The following is a 26,299-nucleotide window of genomic DNA, read 5'->3' as shown; positions in this document are numbered from 1 at the left end:
GAATTAGAAACCAGGAAGAGGACCTCTTTAATAAAGAATGAGGAAAGTTTATAATTTATTTGAAAAGCTATTGTAAAGAGTTATATACATTGGTAGGATTGACAGAAAACTTGTAGTAAATATTTGAACTATGGATCGACTGATTTATAAAAATAGAGTTATGAAAGGGTTGCAGAGGGGGAAATCACTACATTAAGATGCTGCACTGGTTGGAGGGTATGCTAAGCAGCACATCGGGGCTGCTGCTGTCCTGGCGCAAGGAGTTCCACTGGCTCTTCCCCACTCGAGAGAGAGGGAGGGAGGGAGAGAGACTCTCGCCCACGCCGCCCGCGAGCCCAGCATGAAGCGGTTGCAGCGCTGCCGCGGCTGCTGAAGCACCGCCCTTCTGCGTCCCTCCCCATCCCCTCCTCTTCCTCCTCCCTCAGGCTGCCTCCTCAGCCGCCGCCACCTCTGGCAGCGTGGCGGAAGTCTCGCAAGAGGGGCTGCCTGCCCGCCTGCCGCCACCCGTTTCCTCACGACGCACCCCTGAGGGGGAAAAGGGAGAGACGGAGACGCGGCAACTCGTGTGCGCGCTCTCTCTCATGGCGGAGGACCCCGAGCCGCTGCTTCCCTCCTGAGCCGGGTGAGCATGGAACCCAGGAAATTTAAGGGACATCATCAATAAGGGACAGCAGCGGGACACAGCACTGGGATAAGGGAGTTTCCCGCCAAATAAGGGACGGTTGACAGCTATGATCTGGGCTGAGTTCCACACATACTGAAACCATCTTGCATCTTACTTCACACACCATTTCAGACATTACTACGCTGCTGCCAAACACGATGCTTGCGCAATAAAGGCAGACCAGGTATCAAGGCAGTTTTGTAGGCAAATGGCCTCCGAATTCAGCCTTGATCCATACAAAACACATGTGAACTACATCATAGGCTTGTCCCTACAATGAGTACAAACACAACCTTTTAAAGGTTAGGACATGTGCAGATTCCATTGTTTCCAAACTTCCAATTTACATCCGATAGAAAAACAGTTTAATAAGCCTTTCCTTTTAACTTTATTTTATTTTATTTTTTAAAAAATGGGAGAGCTGCAGTTCGATGAAATGATTTTTAATGGATTGAGTACACGAGTTTTGGTTGATTAACTGATCTGCCAATTTTGCACACAAGATTTATGTTGTAAGATGCATACCTGTACAAGGGAAGGGTGAACGCTTTCTAAGGTGGTGCTTGCTGTATGCACTTTTTATAAACTTTTGTATTAAATAATGTATAATATATAATATTTAAAATCTTCTGCCCAGTCCTACAAAAGCTGGAAAGAATTCTAACCGAGTAGACCATTGGATCAGTTTTCATCCCAGCTGGCCATTGTAACAACTTTGGAACTTTAAGAACTAGTGTTATGGAGTTTGCGTTTTTCCTCTTCTTTCCTCTTCTCTTTTTAAATTTTGCCCTATGCCTTTTTATTGTAGGCCTCAGGTTAGGGGCTGTCTTTCTTTCATTTTCTTTCTTTTTTGTTCATTGGTCTGTAAGCTGCCCTGGGGGTCTTTTTTGATTGAAGAGCAGCATAAAAATGCTTAAAGCAAATAAGCCAACACAACGTGGCTTACTTTTTAGTAGACACACGTAGGATTGTACTTTGGATACTGCTGCCAGACTTCTTCATCTTTTAAGGGTCAACAAATGTATCTGGTTTGCATGCATAAATGTAAAATTTACAACACAGTCCTCCAAGTGACAATCTCTGAGACCAAGCATTTGCCCCTTAGCTGCCTTGGGGTGCTTTCTCTGAAGTGAAAAAGCAGTGTGGAAATGTAAAAAAATCCTCTTCTCAACACCAAATCACAGAGGACACCCCACCACACACAGTCTTCTGTTTTTGACTGATAAATAAATATTGCTTTATTTTTTTGCTGTCAATCTTGTGAGAATTTTCTGCCCTGGCTGTCAAGTATTACACTTTATGAAAATATACCGTATTTTTTTGCTCCATAAGACGCACCTGACCATAAGATGCAACTAGTTTTTAGAGGAGGAAAACAAGAAAAAAAATATTCGGAACGAAACAGTGGATGTATGATTTTTGTGGTTCATGCTGTGGCTACAGACATGTGATTTGACGGTGAGTTTGGGGTAGCCCAATGCAAAAATCCTGAGAATCCATGTGGACCTGTGCTTTGTAACCACGTTCTTGCACCATTACATGATCTGCTTTTCGCCCCTGGGCAATTCGGCTCCAGGGACCATGCATTTGCTCCATAAGACGCACAGACATTTCCCCTTACTTTTTAGGAAGAAAAAAGTGTGTCTTATGGAGCGAAAAATACGGTACTTTATGAGATCTTTGGGAGGCAGACTGGACAGCCAAGGAGTTCTGGCCAATCTTGTGAAGGAAGGAACCCGGGTAAAATCCAGGTGTATTCTGAAATTTGCAGAACCCTATCTACCTAGCTATCTTAGGCTGTCTATCGAGCTGTCCAGTTACATAGCTAACCATCTCTCATCTCCAAGGCCAGGTCTTTGCTACACGACCTACATCATCTTTGACTCACCGCATTCATGTCGATTCCATTGGTGTAGGACCAAGCATGCTGGAAATACTCCTCAAGCCGCTGGCGCAGCGGGTTCGGGATTTGGTGGAAGCGGATGAATTCCTTCACCCTCAGCATCTGGGTATGGTAGCGAGCCGTGCCCGAGTACAGGCGCTGTATGATGGCAGAGACATTGCCAAAAATGCTGGCGTACATGAGAGCTGAAACAAGAGGACATGGGTAAGCATTAAGGGGCGAAGGGACCATTGTCTGTGATGGTGGTACCCGAGAGTGAAGTGTTTGAGCCCCACTTCAACATGCATTATAGGCATGTATTGCCTACAATATTTTACTGATGACACTGCCCTGAGCGCTCACAGATTCATCAGGAGATCACTTGTGAACACTAAGAGAGATGGTGGATCATTATTTTAAAGATTGAAGTACCGTATTTTTTGCTCTATAAGACTCACTTTTTCCCTCCTAAAAAGTAAGGGGAAATGTGTGTGCGTCTTATGGAGCGAATGCAGGCTGCGCAGCTATCCCAGAAGCCAGAACAGCAAGAGGGATTGCTGCTTTCACTGCGCAGCTATCCCTCTTGCTGTTCTGGCTTCTGAGATTCAGAATATATTTTTTCTTGTTTTCCTCCTCCAAAAACTAGGTGCGTCTTTTGGTCTGGTGCGTCTTATAGAGCGAAAAATACGGTACTCAGTGTTCATGTTTGTTTGGGAGCCATGTTGCCTGATCTGGAAGCCTAAACCAAGGGTAACCAACTTCTACCATCTCAATTCGAAAATGTCTACTATTAACGTAAGGCAGAGCTGGAAAACCTGTTCCCTTCCAGATGTTGTCGAAGCCCCATCCAGCATAACCAATGGTCAGGGATGATGGACCCTGCAGCCCTATAACATCTGGAGAGTACTGGCTACTTCTGCACCAAAGCTTCATCACAGATGTTTGGAGAGAGTTCTTGGTCCCTTCTTCATCACCAAAAGGGAAAGGGGAGGGGGGAAAGGGCAAATATTTGCATAACAATTGCTATGTGTAGATATAAAGGGACCCCTGACCATTAGGTCCAGTCGTGACCGACTCTGGGGTTTCAGCGTTCATCTCGCTTTACTGGCCGAGGGAGCCGGCGTACAGCTTCCGGGTCATGTGGCCAGCATGACTAAGCCGCTTCTGGCGAATCAGAGCAGTGCACGGAAACGCTGTTTACCTTCCTGCCGGAGCGGTACCTATTTATCTACTTGCACTTTGACGTGCTTTCGAACTGCTAGGTTGGCAGGAGCTGGGACCGAGCAACGGGGGCTCACCCCGTCGCTGGGATTTGCCGACCTTCTGATCAGCAAGCCCTACGCTCTGTGGTTTAACCCACAGCGCCACCATGTGTAGATATATGCATATGCCAATTCAGAAATCTTTTTTGCCTGGCTGGGATAAGTCGTTAACTTCTTACAGTGACTCTTGATTTCCCAGATGGAAAGTCTACTGGGAGCAGGTAAAATTTATATTCAGAAAGGAATGTGACCCAGGCAAGAAAATACTCCATCACCCCTGGGTCAAGGGGAGGTCTCAGAAGCACTTACACCCAATCAGCATGACACAGATGGAGAAGATCTTCTCAGAGTTGGTGTTTGGGGAGACATTGCCAAAGCCCACGCTGGTGAGGCTACTGAAGGTGAAGTATAGGGCTGTCACGTATTTGTCCTTGATGGAGGGGCCAGAAGAGAGGTCGCTGTCGTTGTAGCGCTTTCCGATCTGGTCGCCAAGGTTGTCCAGCCACCCAATCTTATGCTCCATGTAGGGCCGCTCCACGTTGCCAATGGCGTACCAGATGCAGGCCAGCCAGTGGGCGATGAGGGCAAAAGTGCACATGAGCAGGAAGAGCACAGCAGCCCCATACTCCGAATAGCGGTCCAGCTTGCGGGCAACTCTCACCAGGCGCAAGAGTCGCGCTGTCTTCAGCAACCCTATCAAGGTGGTTGTCTGGAGAGGGGATGAAGAAAGAAAGAAAGAAAGAAAGAAAGAAAGAAAGAAAGAAAGAGTAACAAGACATTTGAATACTATTTGCAATTTTTAAAAAAGTGTGAGAGTAACAGGAAGGTGTTGAATCTGAAAACTGTAATGCAAGAAGCACCATGACTACACCAAAACAGAAACCATTACTTTAGAAGAATGGCAGATGAAGATGTTGGAGTTTTTGGAGCTGGCTGACCTGACTGGAAGAATCCGCAATCAGAAAGAAGAGGAGTACCAAGAAGATTGGAAGAAATTTAAAGACTATTTAGTTAAAAATATAAGATAATTAGAAGATACTTGAAAGTATCAAATAGGCCTAGGACTGAAACAAGAACGTTGTATCGTAATATGGATTTAAGTTAAAAAAGAAAAGAGATGAAGGTAGTTAGTTAAAGGAGTTAATTGTATTAGAAAGAGGATTTTAGGGAACTGTTACAAAGGAGGTACAATGAAATTCAGTTAGGGGGAATCGCGAAGTCAGACTACAATGAAAGTTAACTTGGATTTTGGAATCCACTGTTTATATTCTTTTTTCTTTTTCTTTTAGTATTGTAAGATGTTTTGTTTTATGTTTTTCATATGTTATACTTGTTATAAATGTGGAAAATTAATTTTAAAAATTTGAAACCCCCCCAGAAACCATTACTCTACAGTCACTGTGGTGTTTTCTTTCTCCTAAAGTGAAGTGTATTATAAGCCCCACTTCATCTATTTTCCCTCCATTTCTTAAAGCACCTGTGTGGAGACTTTATTATGATACTCCTGCAACCACTTCTTGAACCCCAAATCTACACTTTTGGGAGTTTTAGGGCTCTTTCCAACAGGGGAAAAACCACACACACCAACCATGGATAAACTTACATTTTTAAAAAACGGTGCCAGATTTTCACGGAATTCTGGTCTTTCTGCCTGAAACCATTTACAGGTTCCAGAGGTCCCCAAAGGCTTTGCTAGCCCTATCCATAGACCATAGGACTGCACTCCTGACCTCTTGCCGGACACACTGCCGTGTTTAGCTGGAGGGAGATGGGGAAGGGCGAAGCAGGGGTGGAGCCAATCCAGTACTCCTGCTGCTGTGCCCACACCATGCTGACCTCCCCGCATTTTAGCCCCTTCCCCTCGTCCTCCAGGTAAGCAGAGCAGTGTGGATGATTGGAAGCCGCTTTGTTCTACTGATATAACTGGCATGTAACTTTAGGAACAGGATACCTAGAAATTTGCATTCTCCTGCATATAGGGCTGCCCAAACCTTGCTCCCAAACTCTTTTCAGAGGGTCTGTGTCGGATTCCCCCCACCAAAGTGAAGTGAAGTAGGTGGCTAACAGGATAAGCGCCTTCTTTTTCAATAGAGAAAGAAGGTCCCCCCACCTCCCCACTTGTGGAATGCCTCTCTGGCCATTCTGGCACCAGAGGAAAACTTCTGTCATTATCTCAGGCCTTTAAAAACCGACATACAGTGGTACCTCGGGATAAGTACTTAATTCGTCCATTCTTAACCTGAAACTGTTCTTAACCTGAAGCACCACTTTAGCCAATGGGGCCTCCTGCTGCCGCCGCACCACCGGAGCACGATTTCTGTTCTCATCCTGAAGCAAAGTTCTTAACCCAAGGTACTATTTTTGGGTTAGCGGAGTCTGTAACCTGAAGCGTATGTAACCTGAAGCTTATGTAACCTGAGGTACCACTGTACCTGTTTTTGCCATTTTGTAATTATTTTCTCATCTGGTTTTGCTCTCCTCTCTATTGCAAACATTTAGGCTGCAAGTTATGGTGTTGATATTCAGCTATTGGACCTGCGTTTTAATTTTATCATGTCATTTTATGTTTTTGAGCCCCTTAGAGAAAAAAATGTCATTGGATGGCCTTATATAAATATAGCTAGTTGGCAGCAGGGCATTCCTCAGCATGGTGGCAGCGGCGAGTGAAGTTGTGCATTGACCATCACTTCCAAAGCCCTATTTTCCCATGCTGGCCAGGGCAGGAAATGGGGACCTGTCATTTTTTTGTCCCAATGGATCTCTGCTTTGTAAAATTTCCCCCTTGAAACCACTGGGGGATGAGGGGTTAACTCTACCATCTCCAAGTTGGAATTGCTGGTGATGAGACCAACCTGTGGCCTCTCAGATGAATGAAGGCAGTTTGGTCCTGTCTCTGCCCCATCCCCAGAGTGCCTTGTTCCAGCGTCTAATGCCAGCTCTTGCTGATAAAGACACAATATGTGGAGGCTGCACTATGTTATTTGTATGAGGATATCAGGAACCTCCATGTGTCTCCTCACTTGTGAAGCTCTTCTCCATTGGAAGAGAGGCACTCCTGCCACATCCTATTCGCCTCCAGCCAATGGATCTGGGAATTTGGATTGCTGTATAGTATGTATTTAAGGACACGGGTGGCGCTGTGGTCTAAACCACAGAGCCTAGGCTTGCCGATCAGAAGGTCAGCAGTTCGAATCCCTGTGACGGGGTGAGTTCCCATTGCTCAGTCCCTGCTCCTGCCAACCTAGAAGTTTGAAAGCACGTCAAAGTGCAAGTAGATAAATAGGTACCACTCCGGCAGGAAGGTAAATGGCTGCTCTGGTTCGCCAGAAGCGACTTAGTCATGCTGGCCACATGACCCGGAAGCTGTAGGCCAGCTCCCTCGGCCAATAAAGCGAGATGAGCGCCACAACCCCAGAGTCGGCCACGACTGGACCTAACGGTCAGGGGTCCCTTTACCTTTACCTTTACAATATGTGATTACGGTGGTGAGAGTTTTATATGCACAAAGATAGAAAGACTCATTGTTACCAACCATGGAGGAATGGTTACTGAAATTATTAGGCTTAGCTGAGATGGCAAGAATGGCATGTTTAATCAAAGAAAAGTCATTGTCAACATTTACTAAAGATTGGAAACCTCTCATAGACTTTTTGCGTGAAAAAGAAAAAGAAATAATGGTATTTGGGTTTGAAGGCTGAAGATAATGTTGGTTTATAGAAAGTAGTCTTGCTGGGTGTTATATTGGAGTGGATGTGTTGAATAATGTTTATATACAGCTGATAGACAAAGAATCTTTAGTTTCTTTCTTTCTCTCTTTAAATCCTTTTTCTATCTCTATCTCTATTTCTATCTCTCTCTCTTTCTCCCCCCCCCCTTCTTTCTTTCTTTTCCTCTGGATCTATGTTTTATCTACATTATTGTTTTAGTCTGGACAAAAAAGATATTTGATAATAATCTTTGTAAATAATATTTTTTACAAAATCTAATAAAATTTATTTTAAAAAGTAAAGAACAGTGGTACCTCGGTTAAGTACTTAATTCGTTCCGGAGGTCCATTCTTAACCTGAAACTGTTCTTAACCTGAGGTACCACTTTAGCTAATGGGGCCTCCCGCTGCCGCTGCGCCACCGGAGCACGATTTCTGTTCTCATCCTGAAGCAAAGTTCTTAACCTGAAGCACTATTTCTGGGTTAGCGGAGTGTGTAACCTGAAGCGTATGTAACCTGAAGCGTATGTAAGCTGAGGTACCACTGTAAGTGTGTTAGGTGCCCTTCACGCTGAAGCCTAGAGAACTCTTGACAAAGCTCCTTTCCACACAAGATTTCTGTGATCCCCCTAAAGATCCACGGGGGATATGTGTACAGCCAGCTCTGTCCCACCCCTGTCCCCACCCCCTAAGTATAGGGACATCTCTCTCAGAACAACACTCCTTCACAGTTTCAGTGTGTGCACCCAACTTTTCTCCAAAATGTGAAGGCACAATAGCGTGGACGAATAAAACCGCTTTCCGCCTTACCTCATCTGATCCAGAGCGGAAGATGAGCAAGTCGAAGGGGATGGCAGCCACCATGTCGATGAGAAACCAGCCTTTGAAGTAGTGGATGGCGATCTTTGCTGGGTGGCTTACTACCTCATCGTTGATATTGACATAAGTGGTGCGGAAGTTGATGATGATGTCAACGATAAACATGATGTCTACAATGAGGTCAATGATGTAGAGTGGGTCGCATGAGTAGCCGCAGTCCGAGCGATTCTCCTCCTGCTCTTCGTTCAGCAGGAAGGCGGCAGAGTAGGGTGTGAAAACAGCCGTGTAGATGACCAGCAGGAGGATCAGCCAGTCCCACACGGCCTTGAAGGGGCTGTAGTGAAGGATGGTCCATCGGTGGATGCGGGGTGCCTGCAGCTTGTACTCAGGGAGGACATCGGCTCCCAGGGACAGGACCTGCCAGGAAAAACAGAAATCACAGAATCATAGAATTGTAGGATTGGGAGGGTCATAGATTCCAACCTCCTGCAATGCAGGAATCTCAGCTAAGGCATCTAGGACAGGGGGCCATCCAACTTCTGCTTAAGAACCTCCAAGGAAGGAGAGTCCACAACCTCCTGAGGGAGACTGTTCCACGGTTGAATGCTCATCAGTGAGTGATGTGAACTATAGATGGCAGCTGTGAGGATCCATATAAAACAGGCACATTTGCACCGTAGTACAGTTTCATTCCTGGCGTGCTCTGGTCCATGGGGTCACGAAGAGTCAGACACGACTAAACAACAACAACAGTTTCTGTGTCCTGCACTGGGTGTGTGAGTGTGTTCCAGTCTTTGGAATCTGACATACACTTGTAGATCAAGAGCAAATACTGGGAAACAGCAACGAAGTATGTGTCTGTGTGTAGAAAAGGGCCATAAGAATGTCTGTGAGGGCCATAAGAATGGACTGCTTCTTCACCATTTTTTTAAAATAAAAAAAATCTTATTTTCCATTCTAACATTTAGAAGAAGAGAAGAAGAGTTTGGATTTGATATCCCGCTTTATCACTACCCGAAGGAGTCTCAAAGCAGCTAACATTCTCCTTTCCCTTCCTCCCCCACAACAAACACTCTGTGGGGTGAGTGGGGCTGAGAGACCTCAAAGAAGTGTGACTGGCCCAAGGGCACCCAGCAGAATCCCCACGGTGGGGTGAGCTCCCTTGCTCTGTCCCAGCTCCTGCCAACCTAGCAGTACAAAAGAATGCCAGTGAGAGTAAATAAATAGGTACCGCTGCAGCAGGAATGCGCTCTGGTTTTTGTCACGGTGTCCTGTTGCACTAGAAGTGGTTTAGTCATGCTGGCCACATGACCTAGAAAGCTTTCTGTGGACAAACGCCGTCTCCCTCAGCCTGAAAGCCTGAAAGCAACCCCATAGTCGCCTTTGACGGGACTTAACCATCCAGGGGTCCTTTACCTTTTTCTTTTTACCTATTAGAAGAACAGCCACCCAGAAATGTATTTTTGTCCCCTTGGCCTGCGCCTTTGGTGGGGGTCAATCTAGCCAACCCCTGGGTATGTTCCTGCAGCCATCCACCCCAAGCCAGATTAGTAGATCCATCTTTTGGTCCCAGTACCACAGCTGCTTCCATAACCACATGGCGGTTGTGATCTGACCTACTTTCTTCCAGTAGCAAACTCAAAGGCACAAAGACGTCATTAGTCACAAAAACTAACACAGCGACACCAGCAGTCATCCCTGCAGCTTCCCCAGCAACTTTCTGCCATATACCAAGTCCTCAGGACCTTTGCTGGCTATGATCCCAAATATCACTGCTCAGGAAATTCACCTGAATGGAAGTATGGAGGCCAGTTTGCACCCTCTGGATGGATGGCTCTGTTAGTTTCTCTTTTTTCCAATCTCCGGTTCAGTTTACTACATTTCTACATCAGTTTGCAATTAAAAACAACAAGAACTCCTCATGAAAATCCACCAGCATGTGAGTTTCTCCTAATATACACAGTTTTGTACACAAATTTGCCACGTCTGCACGTCTGCAAACCATTTCCCCTAACAACACGCACTTTTGTATGTTCATATTTTATGAACAAAATACGCAGGTTTTTTGTATGCAGTTGGAGAACTGGGTACCGAAATTTGGAAAAGGGTAAATATTGAAAGACAGGTGCATTTTGGTTCTATCTTGTTTCAGGAAGTGGGATTTAGTTAGCCTCTTCCTTTTTCCCACTCCCTGCAGAAGCACACACCCAAGTATCTGTGTGAAGGGAATAAACCATTTGCAAGGAAAAGAGATGGGAGTCCTGGTGAACAAAGCGGGAAAGGATAGTCATGGGTTGGCAAACTAAGGCCCGGGGGCCGGATCCAGCCCAATCGCCTTCTAAATCCAGCCCACAGACAGTCCAGGAATCAGTGTTTTTTTACATGAGTAGAAGGTGCCCTTTTATTTAAAATGCATCTCTGGGTTATTTGTGGGGCATAGGAATTCATTCATTTCCCCCCCAAAAATATAGTCCGCCCCCCCCCACAAGGTCTGAGGGACAGTGGACTGGCCCCCTGCTGAAAAAGTCTGCTGAATAAAACTTGAATAAAACACTGGTGGGGCCCAGGTAAACCCTGCCCCACATAATCAATCACAAGACGAGGCACACACACAACATTTGAATGGCAATTCCCATCAACTTTTGGGGGGTGGCCCCCTCAAATATTTTATGGTGCCGAAGGGACCTTGGCCCCTAGGAGTTGGCTCCAATGATCACATTGGTAGCTCACTAGGGAAATCCAACCCAATCTGGTTTAAAAAATTACTCCCAGAAGATGGGGATGTTCTCTCTGGATGTAACTGACAGACTGACATGTTTTTGTTTTGTTTTGTTTGTGTTTACTGTGGGAAAACCAATAAAATACATTTTTTAAAAAGTCCTCTCTGGAAAGCAAAACCTCCCCTAGATGGAAAAAGAGAATGGTAATCAGAAATAGAACCCAGATCTCTCTCCCATAACAAGTACCCTGACCATGATTACCCTTGACAGATTTGAGAACTGGGCCAAAACAAACAAGATGAATTTTAACAGGGAGAAATGTAAAGTATTGCACTTGGGCAAAAAAAATGAGAGGCACAAATACAAGATGGGGGACACCTGGCTTGAGAGCAGTACATGTGAAAAGGATCTAGGAGTCTTGGTTGACCACAAACTTGACATGAGCCAACAGTGTGACGCGGCAGCTAAAAAAGCCAATGCAATTCTGGGCTGCATCAATAGGAGTATAGCATCTAGATCAAGGGAAGTAATAGTGCCACTGTATTCTGCTCTGGTCAGACCTCACCTGGAGTACTGTGTCCAGTTCTGGGCACCACAGTTCAAGAAGGACATTGACAAACTGGAACGTGTCCAGAGGAGGGCAACCAAAATGGTCAAAGGCCTGGAAACGATGCCTTATGAGGAACGGTTAAGAGAGCTGGGCATGTTTAGCCTGGAGAAGAGGAGGTTAAGGGGTGATATGATAGCCATGTTCAAATATATAAAAGGATGTCACATAGAGGAGGGAGAAAGGTTGTTTTCTGCTGCTCCAGAGAAGCGGACATGGAGCAATGGATCCAAACTACAAGAAAGAAGATTCCACCTAAACATTAGGAAGAACTTCCTGACAGTAAGAGCTGTTCGACAGTGGAATTTGCTGCCAAGGAGTGTGGTGGAGTCTCCTTCTTTGGAGGTCTTTAAGCAGAGGCTTGACAACCATATGTCAGGAGTGCTCTGATGGCGTTTCCTGCTTGGCAGGGGGTTGGACTCGATGGCCCTTGTGGTCTCTTCCAACTCTATGATTCTATGATTCATATACAGCCTCAAGAGCCTACGGTCAAGATAGCAGGCAGAAGAGAAACACACCATGGGTTATTTGTGTCCTAGCCACCAATATGAACTCTTCTGTACCGTCCAACCACATGCGCAGAACCAAAGCTTAGCAATGTGGAACAACAAAGACGCAGCACACAAAAGGTAGCCATGGTCTCTCATTAGACGAAGTTGGGGGGAAACATGAAAACACGCCTGAGGCTTTGTAGGTCTGTAGCCTGGACCAACAGTCAGGTGATTGACTCAGGCATGCCTCAAAATGGCTTCCATTTTACCACATCTCCCTGACAGGCGTTTGATTGATTGCAAGTCCGTTTGCCCCTCCTTAGGTAGGTGGCTTTGCAGGTGGGCCTGGGGCCTTCATTGTGAACTGGTCTATTGCAGACCAGATCACCCTCCTGCTGCCAAATCAGTCAATGGCGGCATGAATTTGGGGGCGCTGGCCTGGGCACAGGAACAACTGACCAATAATGGGATAAATCCCCGGCCTGTGGGGCCTTTCACCCTCTCTCTTGCAGTGCCAGTTCTTCCACCCACCCTCCCGCAAATTAGGGGTTTTTTTTTGCGGATGGTACGACCTTGCTAGGGACAAAGTCAGTCTCCTGTTTTAGGGGCTGAGAAAAAAGCACACCAAGCACTCAGCACACCAAAAGAGAAAAAAGCACACCAAGAAAAAAGCACACCAAGAACTCAAGTTTCAATAGTGGGAGTGGTCCCTACTCGCAAATCAACAGTCAATAGTAACAAAAACTAATCCATTCAAAAGTATGTATTCTGACAAGGATTACAAACTCAAATAGAGATCACAAACTCAAACTCATAAAGATATGTATAACACAATAATTCATTACAGAATTAGAGATAAGAGTTTATGAGTAGAGATAAGTTCATGTTAGTCCATAGTCAGATTCGACATGGAGGTCTTAGTTTCACTCATTGAGCAGAAGTCAGAAATCAATTATGGATTAGAAATCAGGACAGGGCCCTGTTTTGATGTATTCAATGGTGTGCTTTTTTCTTGGTATATTTAATAACGAGAACTCCAACTTATTTAACGTTTGCTTTAGGGGCCGGGCAGGTTTTTTTCCCATCTGGAAAATTGGCACTGCCATTTGGGTTTTCACCTACCTCAAAGCAATTGCCACAACTTTGTAAGGCGGATAGGCACTGGGTAAGCCTAGTCTTGGTTGGAGGGGAGGTTGTAGCCTCTGCCTGCCCCTCCATGGTTAAGGGTATCCTGTTGAAAGGATCCAGGAGAAGTGGCTTCTGTCCGATGCCCAGATGGGGGCTAGGGGAGGCAATGGGTTTTCCCACAAGTGCCAATGGAAAATTCCTTTCCAGGACTAGTAAGTCACTGAGGTGGGGTGGGGTAGATTTTCATGGGGACCACGACAGGAAGAAAAAGTATTCAATCCTCTCACCATGCACTGTGGTCCTGATCCTGATCATCTTCTCTTGCACTGCAAAAATCTAGACTTCTCAAATACAGTGGTGCCTCGCAAGACGAAATTAATCCGTTCCGCGAGTCTCTTCGTCTTGCGGTTTTTTCGTCTTGCGAAGCACGGCTATTAGCGGCTTAGCGGCTATTAACGGCTTAGCGGCTATTAACGGCTTAGCGGCTATTAACGGCTTAGCGGCTTTAAGAAAAAGGAAACAAACTCGCAAGAACTCGCAAGATGTTTCGTCTTGCGAAGCAAGCCCATAGGGAAATTCGTCTTGCGGAACGACTCAAAAAACGGAAAACTCTTTCATCTTGCGCGTTTTTCGTCTTGCGAGGCATTCGTCTTGCGGGGCACCACTGTACAAAAATGCATTTAACTTCACATCTAATAGTTTCGCACTCACTGTATTTATACTAGCAAGGACATTTTCTGTCAAAAAAGCACGTTCAAAAGTTGCAGAACACAGAACCTCTCCAGGTATTTGGTGCAATCTGAGGGTTTGCCAAGCCTGGGAATAAAGAGGGCACGAACTTTGTTTGCCAACTCTTGAAAGCATATTTATTCACCTAGGCCACTGAGAGTTATTGATACCTGGCCTTGAGAACTGTTCTGCTTACTGACTTCATGGCTGCATTTTAATCTGCCCTTCTTGTAATTTGTTTTTATTGGTTCTGCGTTGTGTTTATTGATGGTCTTTTAAGGCGGCAAGCTGCCTTGGAATCAGTACAGAAGGCAGTTTATAAATGTTGAAAAATCAATAACGTAACTGAAAGGATAATGCTCCTTTTGCAGCGCAGCCATTGGCTCTCCCTTTCTCCTCACTTCCCCATATTTCTCCTGCATCCCTTTCAAGTGAAATAAACTGATGGATGCTTGAAGACACACAAGAGTGAGGTCAAGGAGCAAACCAACTTTGTGAAAACCTTCCATTTTCTTATCCAGGAAGTTCAAAGTGCTTGCTTGGGTGGAGGATGACTCCCACACAGTTGGCTCTTGTCACATCTGCTGCTCTGTCAGTCATTCTGGGGTTGCACCATTGAGGGCACTCATACGCAGGTGCCACATGGTGGGAGCCAGTGAACTCATGATGGGGACACACAGCCCCAGCACACTCAACCTCCACCACCGAGCAGTCCAAAGTCAGGCCAGGCACAGAGAGAGCTAATACACAGCTATCACTTCCGCAGCTTGTCCAGCCCTGGGATTTCTGAACTGGAGCTGCTGCAGCCACACCCCCACCTTCAGCTGACTACTATCAGCTCCCTTCCCTCCAGATGCCTCCTTGAGAGAAGGGCCTTACTCCTGAGGAAACCATTAAACTGGATGGGTCCTTGCCTGTAATTGGGTACATCTCCAGATGGGCCTGGTTCCCATCTAACACATGACCTGTCCCTCGGGCTGGGCACCCATTCAGCTTCAAAGTCAGAGGCAGAACTAACCTTGGGTGTGAACAGCCCCTCCTTGTTGCAGTCTTGCTACAGGACCCTTGTCCCAATGTGTAGCCTGACCCAGGCTTGATGTAAGACATGCTCCTCCTGGCCCTCTTCTGGTGAGGAATCCCTTGGCTGAGGTAGGCAGAGGACTTTGTACACACATCCACACAGTGACATAGCATGGGTTGCCAATGCCCGGGACCATGTGAAGTGGGGTGGGAGGGAGGGAGGGAGGGAGGGAGGAAAACAGCTGGAGTATGCCTAACGGCGTCTGCGTCACCCAGGAGATCACAGCCACAGAGATGAAAATAAGAGTTGTTCCATTGTTTGGATAGGTTAATTCCTGGTTCACATGGAGGAGCTATATTAAGGCAGCACTGGATGTTGAAATTCTGCACATCTAACAATTTTGCATCCAGGGCAACCACCCTTTTGCTCCTCTCCAAGCTACGCCACTGCCTCCACATACTATACAGCTGCCACTACCTATCGGGTAACTTGCCTTGCAAGTCCATCTCTGCTCTGACAAGTGGGGGTGTCAAGACAGAACACTCCAATCAAGTAAAAAAGGTGTTACTCACTTAAAAAACTTAAATGTGCTTTTATGGTGTATGTACCCATGTAAGTAATTATGCAGGTTCTTACTTTACCGTAGGCCTATAATGCCTGCATCAATGCTCTATATAGTGTTATAAGTTTGTGGGTGCCGAACCCCTCAGATCCCTGGATCCAGTAAGTGTTTGAAGCTAACCAAGCCAGGCTAGCTTCCCGAACCCCTGGATTCAGCAAATGTTAATATATAAGCCAGGCTAGCTTCCTGTTGAGGCGATTGCCTGGGTGATGGGCCATTCAGAGAACAAAAGGAAAGAGGGCTCTGTGCTCACTTAGTTAGTGGGCAGGGCAAAAGCTGGGGTTTAGAGAAGAGTTTGCAGTTATGAACGCTAGAAACTGGAGGGAAAAAGCAGCAAGCTGGAAAGGCAGAGATCAAGCCATGCCTGACTTCTGCTTGAATCCAAGGCTGTGGCTATGGGAGAAACAAAACCATTTTAGGGGGTTGATGCTGCAAACCCCTCCATCATAGGCTCAGGTTGTGTGTGTGTGCGAAGGTAAAGGTAAAGGGGCCCCTGACCATGAGTTCCCGTTGTGGCCGACTCTGGGGTTGCGGCGCTCATCTCGCTTTACTGGCCGAGGGAGCCGGTGTGTGTAAATAAACCATATATCATAAAGACACCACAGTCTCTGCTGTGCCTCATTTCCAAAAGGAAACATGAACCCTGGGTAAGTGCCTGGAGCCCGGGACTCTCGCACCGTTCAAAGTCTGAGGCAGCAAGCAACAATAATTTATAAGCTTTCTACTGAACCGTCCTCAAATAATGTGCTAAGTGTAATATGAATCAATGGCAAATGGCATGAGCGGGGAGTTAATGCGCAGCTCAGAACAGAACGTGCTGCTAGGAAGCAACAGGCAATGTTAGCTTAATCCCAAAGTGCGGCATTCCAACCTTTCAAAATGAAGTTGGCCAAGGATGTCCAGCCTGGTCCCTGCAAAGTGTGATCTCAGTCTGGAAGATCATGGGTTTTACAGGACACTCTGCTGACAGCCTATGGTCATGATAACAAAGTGTGTGAAAGAAGCAGGCTTCAGCAGCAGACCTCCTGATAGCTGAATAATAGAACTGTAGAATTGGAAGGGACCATGAGGGTCACCTAGCCCAACCGTCTGCAATGCAGGAATCCTTTGGACCCACGATCCTCAGATTACAGTCTCAAGCTCTACCGACTGAGCTATTCCACAGGGAAAGAGTATAAGAGAAGCAGGGTCTGGTATGTTTTCAAATTGGATGGGTTCATGCAATCAATCCAAATTGACCCTGCTTCTCTTATACTCTTTCCCTGTGGATAACTCAGCATGAACCATGTCCTACTGCATTGTGGGCAGTATGAGAAAGCAAGGGATCAACTGATCAAACCCTTATTAGCAAATTTGCCAGGAAAATCTGAAGCCTCCCATATTAAATACCTTCTGGAGGATAGGTCAAATGATATTACACTGACCGTGGCAAAGTTTCTTTCGGAGGTCGCAAGAAACAAAGACCATCATTCTCTAGACCAGAGGTTAGCAACCTAAGGCCCATGGGTCACATGGAGGTGGTTTAACCGGCCCATGGACCCGCACTGTCCACTCGGGGACCCCTGCTGTCCGCTCAGTTGGCTCCCGTGCGCCGCGCTAAACTGGCGTGGAGCAGAGTGGGGACCGCCTTCCGCAACACTGGCTGGCTTCCCATTGGCTGCAGGAAGCTCCTGCAGCCAATGGGAAGCTGCGTACGCCTCCTCCGTGCCAGAAGCAGCGCCGGAAATAGCGTTTGCACATGCATGCTCACACATTCCAGCCCACCGCGGCATCTGCAGGACCGTGAACCGGCCCAAGCCGCAAAAACTTTGCCAACCCCCGCTCTAGACATAACAAAATGACTACCTCGGTCTCTTTCGCCTGTTGCTTGGTTGTTTTAACTGTCTCTTGTTTTGAAACTGTTTTGTGGGTCTATGGACCGCAATAAAGATATTTGATTTGATTTGAATTGAATTGGATGGGGGACTTGCATTGAGATTCCTGCATTGCAGAGGGTTGTACGAGATGACCCCCAGGGTCCCTTCCAACATAGAATTCTGTGGGTATTTAAGAACCCAAACAGAAGACAGGATGTTTTCTCAGGGGAGCTCTGCATCCAGCCAGGAGCATCATAATGCATCTGATGTCACAGCACCACTCCTTCCTCCTCCTCCTCCTCCCTTTCGGAGGACCAAACAGTTCTGGAACGAGGCATCCTTGTGAGCCAATGCCTACTTGCACGCAGGGCCAGCTCAAAGACATTTTGCTGCCGAAGGTGGACAAGACGGTGCTGCTCCAATTCCCTGTACAAAAACCAGTGGGACTAAAAGCTGAATTTTAAGAAGAGGTGATGAAGCAGCGCCTTCTACTGCATCTAGGAGCAACAGGCTAGCTAAGGAGATGCAAGGCATGCGCACTGCTAACCTCCCAAATCTCGCCGCTGCTCCATGTTTCCCAGCACCTGCTGCCTGAGGCAACGGGCCCCCTCTGCCTAATGGGAGGGCTGGTGCTTCTTGTCAGCAAGGCAGGGAATGACTCTGATACAAAAGTGCCAGGGACTGGCAGGGCTCGGCGGAGTTGGTGGAAGAGGTAGCAATTTATGGGGTTTTGTGCCTCCTGTGAGCCAGGAACCGGATCTGGAGGATGGGGAGGGGTCTAAGCAGTTGGAAAGAGGGGAGGGAGAACAGGGAGCACTAGGAGGAAGATATGGTGCCTGGAGGAGGGGGAAGTGGAATCCCCTTCATCCCCACCCCCATTGTCCCCCAGGACCAAGAGGGACTTGAAGAGGCAGGAACAGCACAACTTCTGTGTTGAAGGAGTAGCAGCTTGTGTGCGTGTCAGGGACTGGACTGAGGAGGAATGGTGGGAGCTGCCCCTCCCTTGTCCTGAACCTTCCCAAGGGCAGGAGGACAGTATTGATTTAGAACAGTGGTTTGCAGAGGGGCATAGTCCAGAGGGGAAAAGCTGGGAAATACTGGGTGACAAGCAGCTGGAAGAGGAAATCCCAGGAGAGAGACAGCTGGCAGATTCAGTGTCCTTGGAAAGCATTCCTGACCCCCTTCGCCTAAGACTAGACGAGCTTTGAGAGTGATAGAACAGAGAGCGCAGTGGCAACAAGCTCAGATTACCCGACATAGGAGTGACGTAGATTAATGGGGACGGAGGGAGTAAACCTTTACTGGGAGCAACGCCATTTCTAGAGAGATATGAATTCCTTTGTCTCTCGCTGTGATTATTAAAGAAACTAACTGGTAAGAACACTCCTTTCGTTTGATCTGCTTATTTACTGCAACCGGGGGAGGGATCCGATTCCCAGAAGCCTGACAGTGCACTTGTGCTGTTGGAAGAAGGTACTTAAGTTTTGGGTGGAGGCGTGGCCACCCGTTGCTCCAACAGCTCAGCTCAGCACATAAGCCCAGGAAGGACTTAGCAAAGGGTAGGTCTTCTTTTAACACCACAATATGCCTGTCAGTATAGATTTGTCATTCCCGTAAGAATCCCAGGAAACCGGACTTAAGTCTCCCATGTGAAAACAAACCTTTCATCTAAGGGCTTATCCACCCTTGTTTTTGCTCTGCCGCATTCCTCCGGGGAAAACCTGGGGTTCAGCGCTGAATTGGAACAAACAACAATCGGTTTTTCCGCGGATGGCCATTTGTTCCAATTTAGAAATAATCCATGTGTTTTCCAGGGGAAAGCAGTGGGGCAAAGACAAAACTACTTGGGCCCACGCGTAGAAAGAATGGGATGAGAGGGAAACCGCTTGGATTGGCCCTCTGTCACCAGGTTCCTAAAATGTAAGCATTCTCCTTAGTTTAAGACATTGCACCTACCTTCCTGCAACAGCGAGCAAGTTTATAAGCTATGCCAATTGTCTCAAGGCTCCAAATTCTCAAGAGCTCAAAAGTGAGTTTCACATACCCTTTGCAAAACTCCAGTTAACCTTTAAAAGCAGAGCTAATTGTAGATTCATTTTTCATGGCAATTGCATTATTTTTTAAGGTGCGAACAACAGCTGGGGCAGTGAGTCATGCAGTAGTCCAAGGTGGATTTGTGAAATAACATTTGTTTTCCTTTTTTTTTTTTTTTGATAATTTTACAAATTAATTTTCATTTATAACAATCCAATAAAAGCCACATTAGTACAATACCAATTATAATACTATGAAAAAAGTCATGTTTTCCATTTGTTTTTAAGGCTTAATTTGTGGCCTCTTATTGCTCAGGAGATGGGGGAGAGGGTAAACGCCAAACCCCAAGAAATTGGTGTATAGCAAGCACATATGGCAAACCTTTCTGAAATATCCCACAGGTTTGCCCATCACTGTCTGTATCCTATAGACGTGTGCACATAGTTCCTGGGTCCAGGGAAGTACCTTGGAGAAGGAACTTTCTGTAGAGGTGAGTGAGAGGAGGAAGGCAGTTTGGACCTAAATAAAGTTATTCCTGATTGGATTTACTTGAAAGGCTTGGAGTCTGATTCGAAGAAAAGCAACCTGCTCGGGAACAACACAGGAAGTTCACAAGGAACACACAACAGAGTTCTCCATCTCCAACTGTTAAAACCCCAGGCTGTTCTGACCATGAATACCATTACAAAAGTTGGGTGCTTTCCCCTCTTTATGCTGGACGGCAGCAAGGGCCCAGGCACTCACCCAGGGCCTGTGGTCCTTTGGAGGATTGAGACACAGCAGAGACTGTCATAGCTTTCAGAAATATATTTATATTTATATTTATATTTATATTTATATTTATATTTATATTTATATTATTTATATTTATATTTATATTTATATTTATATTTATATTTATATTTATATTTATATTTATATTTATATTTATATTTATATTTGTATTTATATTTATATTTATATTTATATTTATATTTATACCCCGCCCTCCCCAGCCAAGACTGGGCTCAGGGCTGCTAACAACCAGTAATAAAAACAAGTTGATTAACATACAATTTAAAAAACAAGATTAAAATACAACATTAAAACATTAGGATGCAGCCTCTTCACAGGAGGAGAAAGGGAAAAGAAAGAGGGGGAGGGAATCAAACTGATTCTAAGCCAAAGGCCAGGTGGAACAACTCTGTCTTACAAGCCCTGCGGAAAGAGATCAGATCCCTCAGGGTCCTGGTCTCATGAGACAGAGCGTTCCACCAGGCCGGAGCCAGTGTTGAAAAGGCCCTGACTCTGGTTGAGGCTAATCTAACTTCCTTAGGGCCCGGGACCACTAGGGTGTTGCTATTTATGGACCTTGAGGCTCTCCGTGGGGCATACTAGGAGAGGCGGTCCCGTAGGTACGAGGGTCCCAAGTCCATGAAGGGCTTTAAAGGTCAAAACCAGCACCTTAAATCTGACCCTGTACTCCACCGGGAGCCAGTGCTGCTGGAAAAGCACTGGGTGAACATGCTGCCATGGCAGAGACCCCGTGAGGAGCCTCGCTGCTGCATTCTGCACCCGCTGGAGTTTCTGGGACAGCTTCAAGGGCAGCCCCGCGTAGAGCGAATTACAGTAGTCAAGCCTGGAGGTTACTGTTGCATGGATCACTGTGGACAGGTCGGGGCGGGAAAGGTAATAAATATGGTTTATTCGCCTATTTACACCTTCAGTCTGCCTGGAGCGAGTCCAGCATCTTACAGCGTGGTCATTTCAAGAGAGGGCCTGACTGGTATCATAATGCCTCTTGTAAGAGTCTTAAGGCAGAAGTCAAGAGGAGGTAGCAGACAATCAGGAGAAGCTCCTTTAGTGCTGTGCAGTTACTGAATTGGACAAAGGCTTACTGGGAAGAAGAAACATAACTATGTCTGATTCCCCATCACTGGGGGAATACCAGTTGCTACCCAGGTTTGCCTGAATCCCTAGATGAAACAGAGGCACCTTGCCTTCATACAGATTTTTCTTATGGGCCAACACAGCTAACCTTTACTTTTTAATACTGCCTTCCTCTTATTTCAGAATGAAAGAACTTACATTCATGCATGAGTACAAGAGGGATGGTCTGCTTACGATTAGTTACTCAAGAATACCAACCACCTAGAATATCCTCTATGACTACCTCTAGCCCACAATCCTGACCTATTTTTGCACACATCTTACTTGTGCAAGGCCATATTGACTTGTTTGGTATTTTGATACGCTGGTGCAACACTACAACTCATGGTTGAGTGACCCCTGCAGTGGCGTAGCGTAGTGGGGAGCGGGCAGGGGGCCATGGCCCTGGGTGCAAAATTCTGAGGGGGTACAACCAGGTGCCCCCCTGCAGGCCCCAGCTTCCAAGGGGAGCCTCGCCCTGGCGAAGAGCAGCTCAGGCCCACAGCGAATGGGTACAGATGGAAGTAGGCAGTGTGGCTTGGCCCACAACTCCTCTTTGCAGGCATCAGGGGGATTTGCCTGCCAAGGGCCACATCGGCTGGCCGAGCTCCCCTCTGTGCGGGCAGGCAGGCAGGCAGTGCACCATAGCCCCACTTTGCTCTGGTGGAGGTCCTCCAGCAGCATCAGCAGCTAACCCACTGCGGGTGTCGGCAACCCACACTATGCCACCGGACCCCTGTACTTGATGAGACCCATTTTGCTCAACATATGCAACAAACCAGGGTGGCGCAGAGCACCAGGAAAAATCCTATCCTTCTCCACATGAACATGAGCCCTCCTTGCAGTGGCAACATGCTCTGATGAGAAGCCTAAGTATTAATTTAGGAAAACACAAAAATTCTGAGTGACAAAGCTTGCTGGGTGTTAAGAAACAGGTTGTGTCACTGCAATGGCTGAAGAAACAGCATTGCACTGCATTTTGCAGGTAGATTATTCCTCCGGTATGCAGCAAGAGTAAAATAACTTCTCCCTGTTGGGTCTGCAGTCAAATTCAGATCCCATCCATGAAAATGAGATGGCTCCTCTCTCAGTCTCTCATACAAGCATACACGCATATGCAGGAGACATCGGACTGCAAAGGGCATTTGGTAGCCTGGTAGAGATTAATCAAAACCAATCAATCACTGGTCTCTGGATTGAGAGGAAAGCACCAATCAAGAGACAAGAGGCCAGCTACGTGGCTCTTGAGGGAGGGGCCAGGGAATAGGAAAAAGTGACCAAAATCCAATTGTTCCAAGAGGCAGTGGGAAGGTTGAGTGCGCAAGTGCCGTGACAAACCCTGGAGATGGGAGTCATGGAGGTCTGGGAAGCCGGGCAACAGTTCCAAGATGCTCATAACGAGTTAGCCAAATTCTGAACACAAAAACCTCACTGAAGTAGGCTGAAAGGCTCATATTGATTTCAGCGAGGTTTGCCTCGTGCCATGTATATTTGCGGTGCCCGAGAAATTACATCATGACACACTGTAACAGAGACAGACCCTGAGTGTTTCACCCATGCTCCCTGGAATTGGAATACACGCACACATGAGAGTCCCTGATCTTGATATGGGACTGCAAGGGTGAAGCACTATGGTATAGAACCACTGCATCAGTTTAACTGCTGCAGAAGGACTGCAAAAGCACACCTGCACCAGTGAGGCAGCCTGCCAGATTTAGGCCACATTCACCCTGCACATTTAACGCACTATGATACCATGATGTTTTGGAAGATTCTCTCTCTATTTTTTAATTACAATTCTGTATTTGATGTGCAAGACTAATGCAGCAGGAAAAGAGACTTATAAACCCTTTACCCGGTGGGGGGTAAAAGTAAGTTTGGGATTCAGGAGCAGAATGGTGCAAGAAAGATGGGCTTGTCTTCCACTTCAACCTGCAGCTATAAAAAAAATCCCAGAAAAGAACCATGGCACAACTTGTGAAATGTACTGCCATCACAAAGGTTCCCGCTGCCCATTAAACTGCCTGCCAACTCTATGGCTTCCTTTTCCCCACATTGAATTGAAAAAAATAAAATAATGGATGGTTTTGCATTTTTCTTTAAAACAAACTCTATTCTTTACTGACGTTTTTCTTTTCTTTAGTACAGGTATATATCGGTCAGATGCCTGTAACCAGCATGTTCAACATCTCCAGCAGTAAGTGAACACCCAGGCGGCATAAGTCCATTCTCATAATGTTTTCATATTGCATTATTTCATCAATGGTTTGTCTTTGCTTTTTGACTTCCTTCTTACCCTTGCCCCACTCCTTTGCAAATGCGCACAGTTTCACCAAAGTGCTCAGCTTGCCTTGCCCTCTTAGCAAATGCTCTTTTTTCATTCATAGAGTACTATTCCTAACATTCTTAACAAGTTAAATCTTTCAGAAACATAAAGAACTTGTGCATCTTCTCTATGCCCCTTTACTACCTAATATTATCCTTCTAGAAGCACGTGAAAAAGGAAGGCGTTTCTGGGGTTTGTACAGCATTACCTAAAGGGATACTATGAATAAGGTGATTATATTCCTCTCCCAAACCCTCCTCCTCAGTCACCTCCAGAAATAAGCAGAACTTCCTGATCAGTATGTGTAGTTTCTAAAAAGGGATTCTTCTTCTTTTTCTCAGTTTACCACTGATAAACTCTCTCTACACCCGAATAATGTTCACAGTGTTGACCCCGCAACAAGCAATTTCCTATGCAATCGGGGGAAACGTGTGTTGCAATATAGGGATGAGTGAATGTGTCAATTTCGGTTTCTCTCAGCTTCTCATTTTTCCACCCTTAAGTTCAGGTCCCCACATTTCCAAATCAGTTTGTAGATTTCTTTTTCTATCAAAGCCCTCATGAAAATTCGCCAGCATGTTAGTGCAAATTTCTGCATGCAATTTTGCCTGATATACACAACGTTGCAAAGCTATTTCCCCCCAAAACAAACCATCTCCGCATCTTATCTTTCACCGGTACATGTACATGTACATGCACACTTTACCCAATCTCTATGCATGTTTGTACACATTATTTTGCTGGAGAATTGCGCTGCAAATTTCAGAGAAGTGCGAGTTTTGAAGGATGGCTGTTTCGGCTCTCATATTGTTTCATGGACAAATTTGCCTTTAAATGTGAACAGCCTCGAAGTTCTCCCTCATCCATATCATTATCCACACAGTGCTATAAAAATGAGTGAAACAGTTAGAGGAGTTTGCAGCAAATGCCACAGGAAGTGTGCACCCAGTGCTATTTTGCCCACCAAGTGTCTTCATTCAAATGCTCAAAGGTTTAGAAAAATCCGAGAGCCATACAGCAGAGAAATAAGTGGCGGGGGTTCGAGAGGAGCCCCGCAAATCTAATAACTGTGGGTTTTGGCAAATGGTGGGGTAGGACTTTAGTCCCTTGTCCTTTTGCACTGAGTCTCACCCTGCAGGAAGGCATCATCACCAATGAATTCTTGATGATATTCTGATGCCTACCTGAGCCTTGGCATAGCGACAATTCATTATCCTACCTGTGTAGAAGGGGGCCCAGAACAGCAGTGAGGTTTGCATGGAAAATGAAGGATGCTTGCCCCCCCTGAAAATCTGACTTATGACCAGCTTCCATTATAAGTTTTTTTGTCCTCCCCGTGTAAAGAACAACGTTTAAGCCCCAACATATACGCACCCAGCCCCTCCAAACCGTTTTCTCTCATCACTCACCGGCTTCAGCTTGAGTTTCAGACTCATTTCTCTCTCTGTGTTGGAAGTAAGTGCTGCCTGTGTGAGCCGGGGAGCGAGACTCAGGGAGGGGAGAGGGGAGTGGTGCAGTGCTCCCTAGCCTAGACACTGGGTTGCTTACATCACTCCCCAGAATGGTGGGAAAGAGCTGTGATCACACTCAGAAATACACTACACAGGCACACAGGCACACACTCTTCCTGACTTGCATGCATGTGGTAAGCAGGGGTTAGTTAGTAGTACTTTTGGAAACTCTTCAAATACCATGACCCTCTCTCCTGTTTTCCATCATTAATAATAATAATAATAATAATAATAATAATAATAATAATACTTGTACCCCGCCCATCTGGTCAGGCCTCCCCAGCCCCTCTGGGCAGCCCCCAACAGATTATTAAAAACATGATAAAGCATCAAACATAAAAAAACTTCCCTAAACAGGGCTGCCTTCAGTTGTCTTCTAAAAGTCAGATAGTTGTTTATTTCCTTGACATCTGATGGGAGGGCTACCAAAAAGGTCCTCTGCCTGGTTCCCTGTAACCTTACTTCTAGCAGTGAGGGAACCACCGGAAGGCCCTCAGAGCGGGACCTCAGTGTCCGGGCTGAACAATGGGGGTGGAGACGCTCCTTCAGGTATACAGGGCAGAGGCTGTTTAGGGCTTTAAAGATCAGCACCAACACTCTGAATTGTGCTCGGAAACATACTGGGAGCCAATGAAGGTCTTTCAAGACCGGTGTTATATCGTCTTAGCGGCCGATCCCAGACATACATTTACCCTAGATCCCAACTTTCAGTGCAAGGCTGGATCCGGTGTGATCTTTTTCCTCTTAAGAGGTATGCACCTGGTGAAACGTGGCCAGGATGGAATGAAATACAAAACACACAGAACAAATGCCACACACATTTTGCAGGGAAGACCCACAGTTTGATCTACCAGCTGCCAACACCTCCTTGCAGAATCATCACAACATTAAATATTTTTTGCTCACATGCTTTGGGAGGGCACAGCGAAAAGCCTCTTCAAATGGGGAACAAGCCAGGGCCACGTTTGAGGAAAGCGCTACCAATGCTACTCCTGTCTATACTCTTCAGCTCC

General features: G+C 46.2%; 1 protein-coding gene across 5 annotated transcripts in view; it reads right to left on the bottom strand.

Moving 5' to 3' along the window:
- Positions 1-26,299, bottom strand: part of KCNH6 (potassium voltage-gated channel subfamily H member 6) — a 137,489-nt gene that overhangs the window by 24,491 nt on the left and 86,699 nt on the right. For all 5 annotated transcript variants that reach the window (XM_080976523.1, XM_080976527.1, XM_080976525.1 and 2 more), the window contains 3 exons: positions 8,325-8,750; positions 4,118-4,517; positions 2,553-2,752 (listed from right to left, as the gene is read on the bottom strand). In XM_080976523.1, the coding sequence (XP_080832649.1) occupies positions 2,553-2,752; positions 4,118-4,517; positions 8,325-8,750 (1,026 nt within the window). The remainder of the gene's footprint in view (positions 1-2,552; positions 2,753-4,117; positions 4,518-8,324; positions 8,751-26,299) is intronic.

Source organism: Podarcis pityusensis, assembly GCF_964106645.2.
Source record: "Podarcis pityusensis genome assembly, chromosome: 13".
NCBI classification, from domain to species: domain Eukaryota; kingdom Metazoa; phylum Chordata; class Lepidosauria; order Squamata; family Lacertidae; genus Podarcis; species Podarcis pityusensis.
The sequence above is the reverse complement of the archived record's forward strand: the minus strand, read 5'-3'. Positions and strand labels throughout refer to the sequence as shown.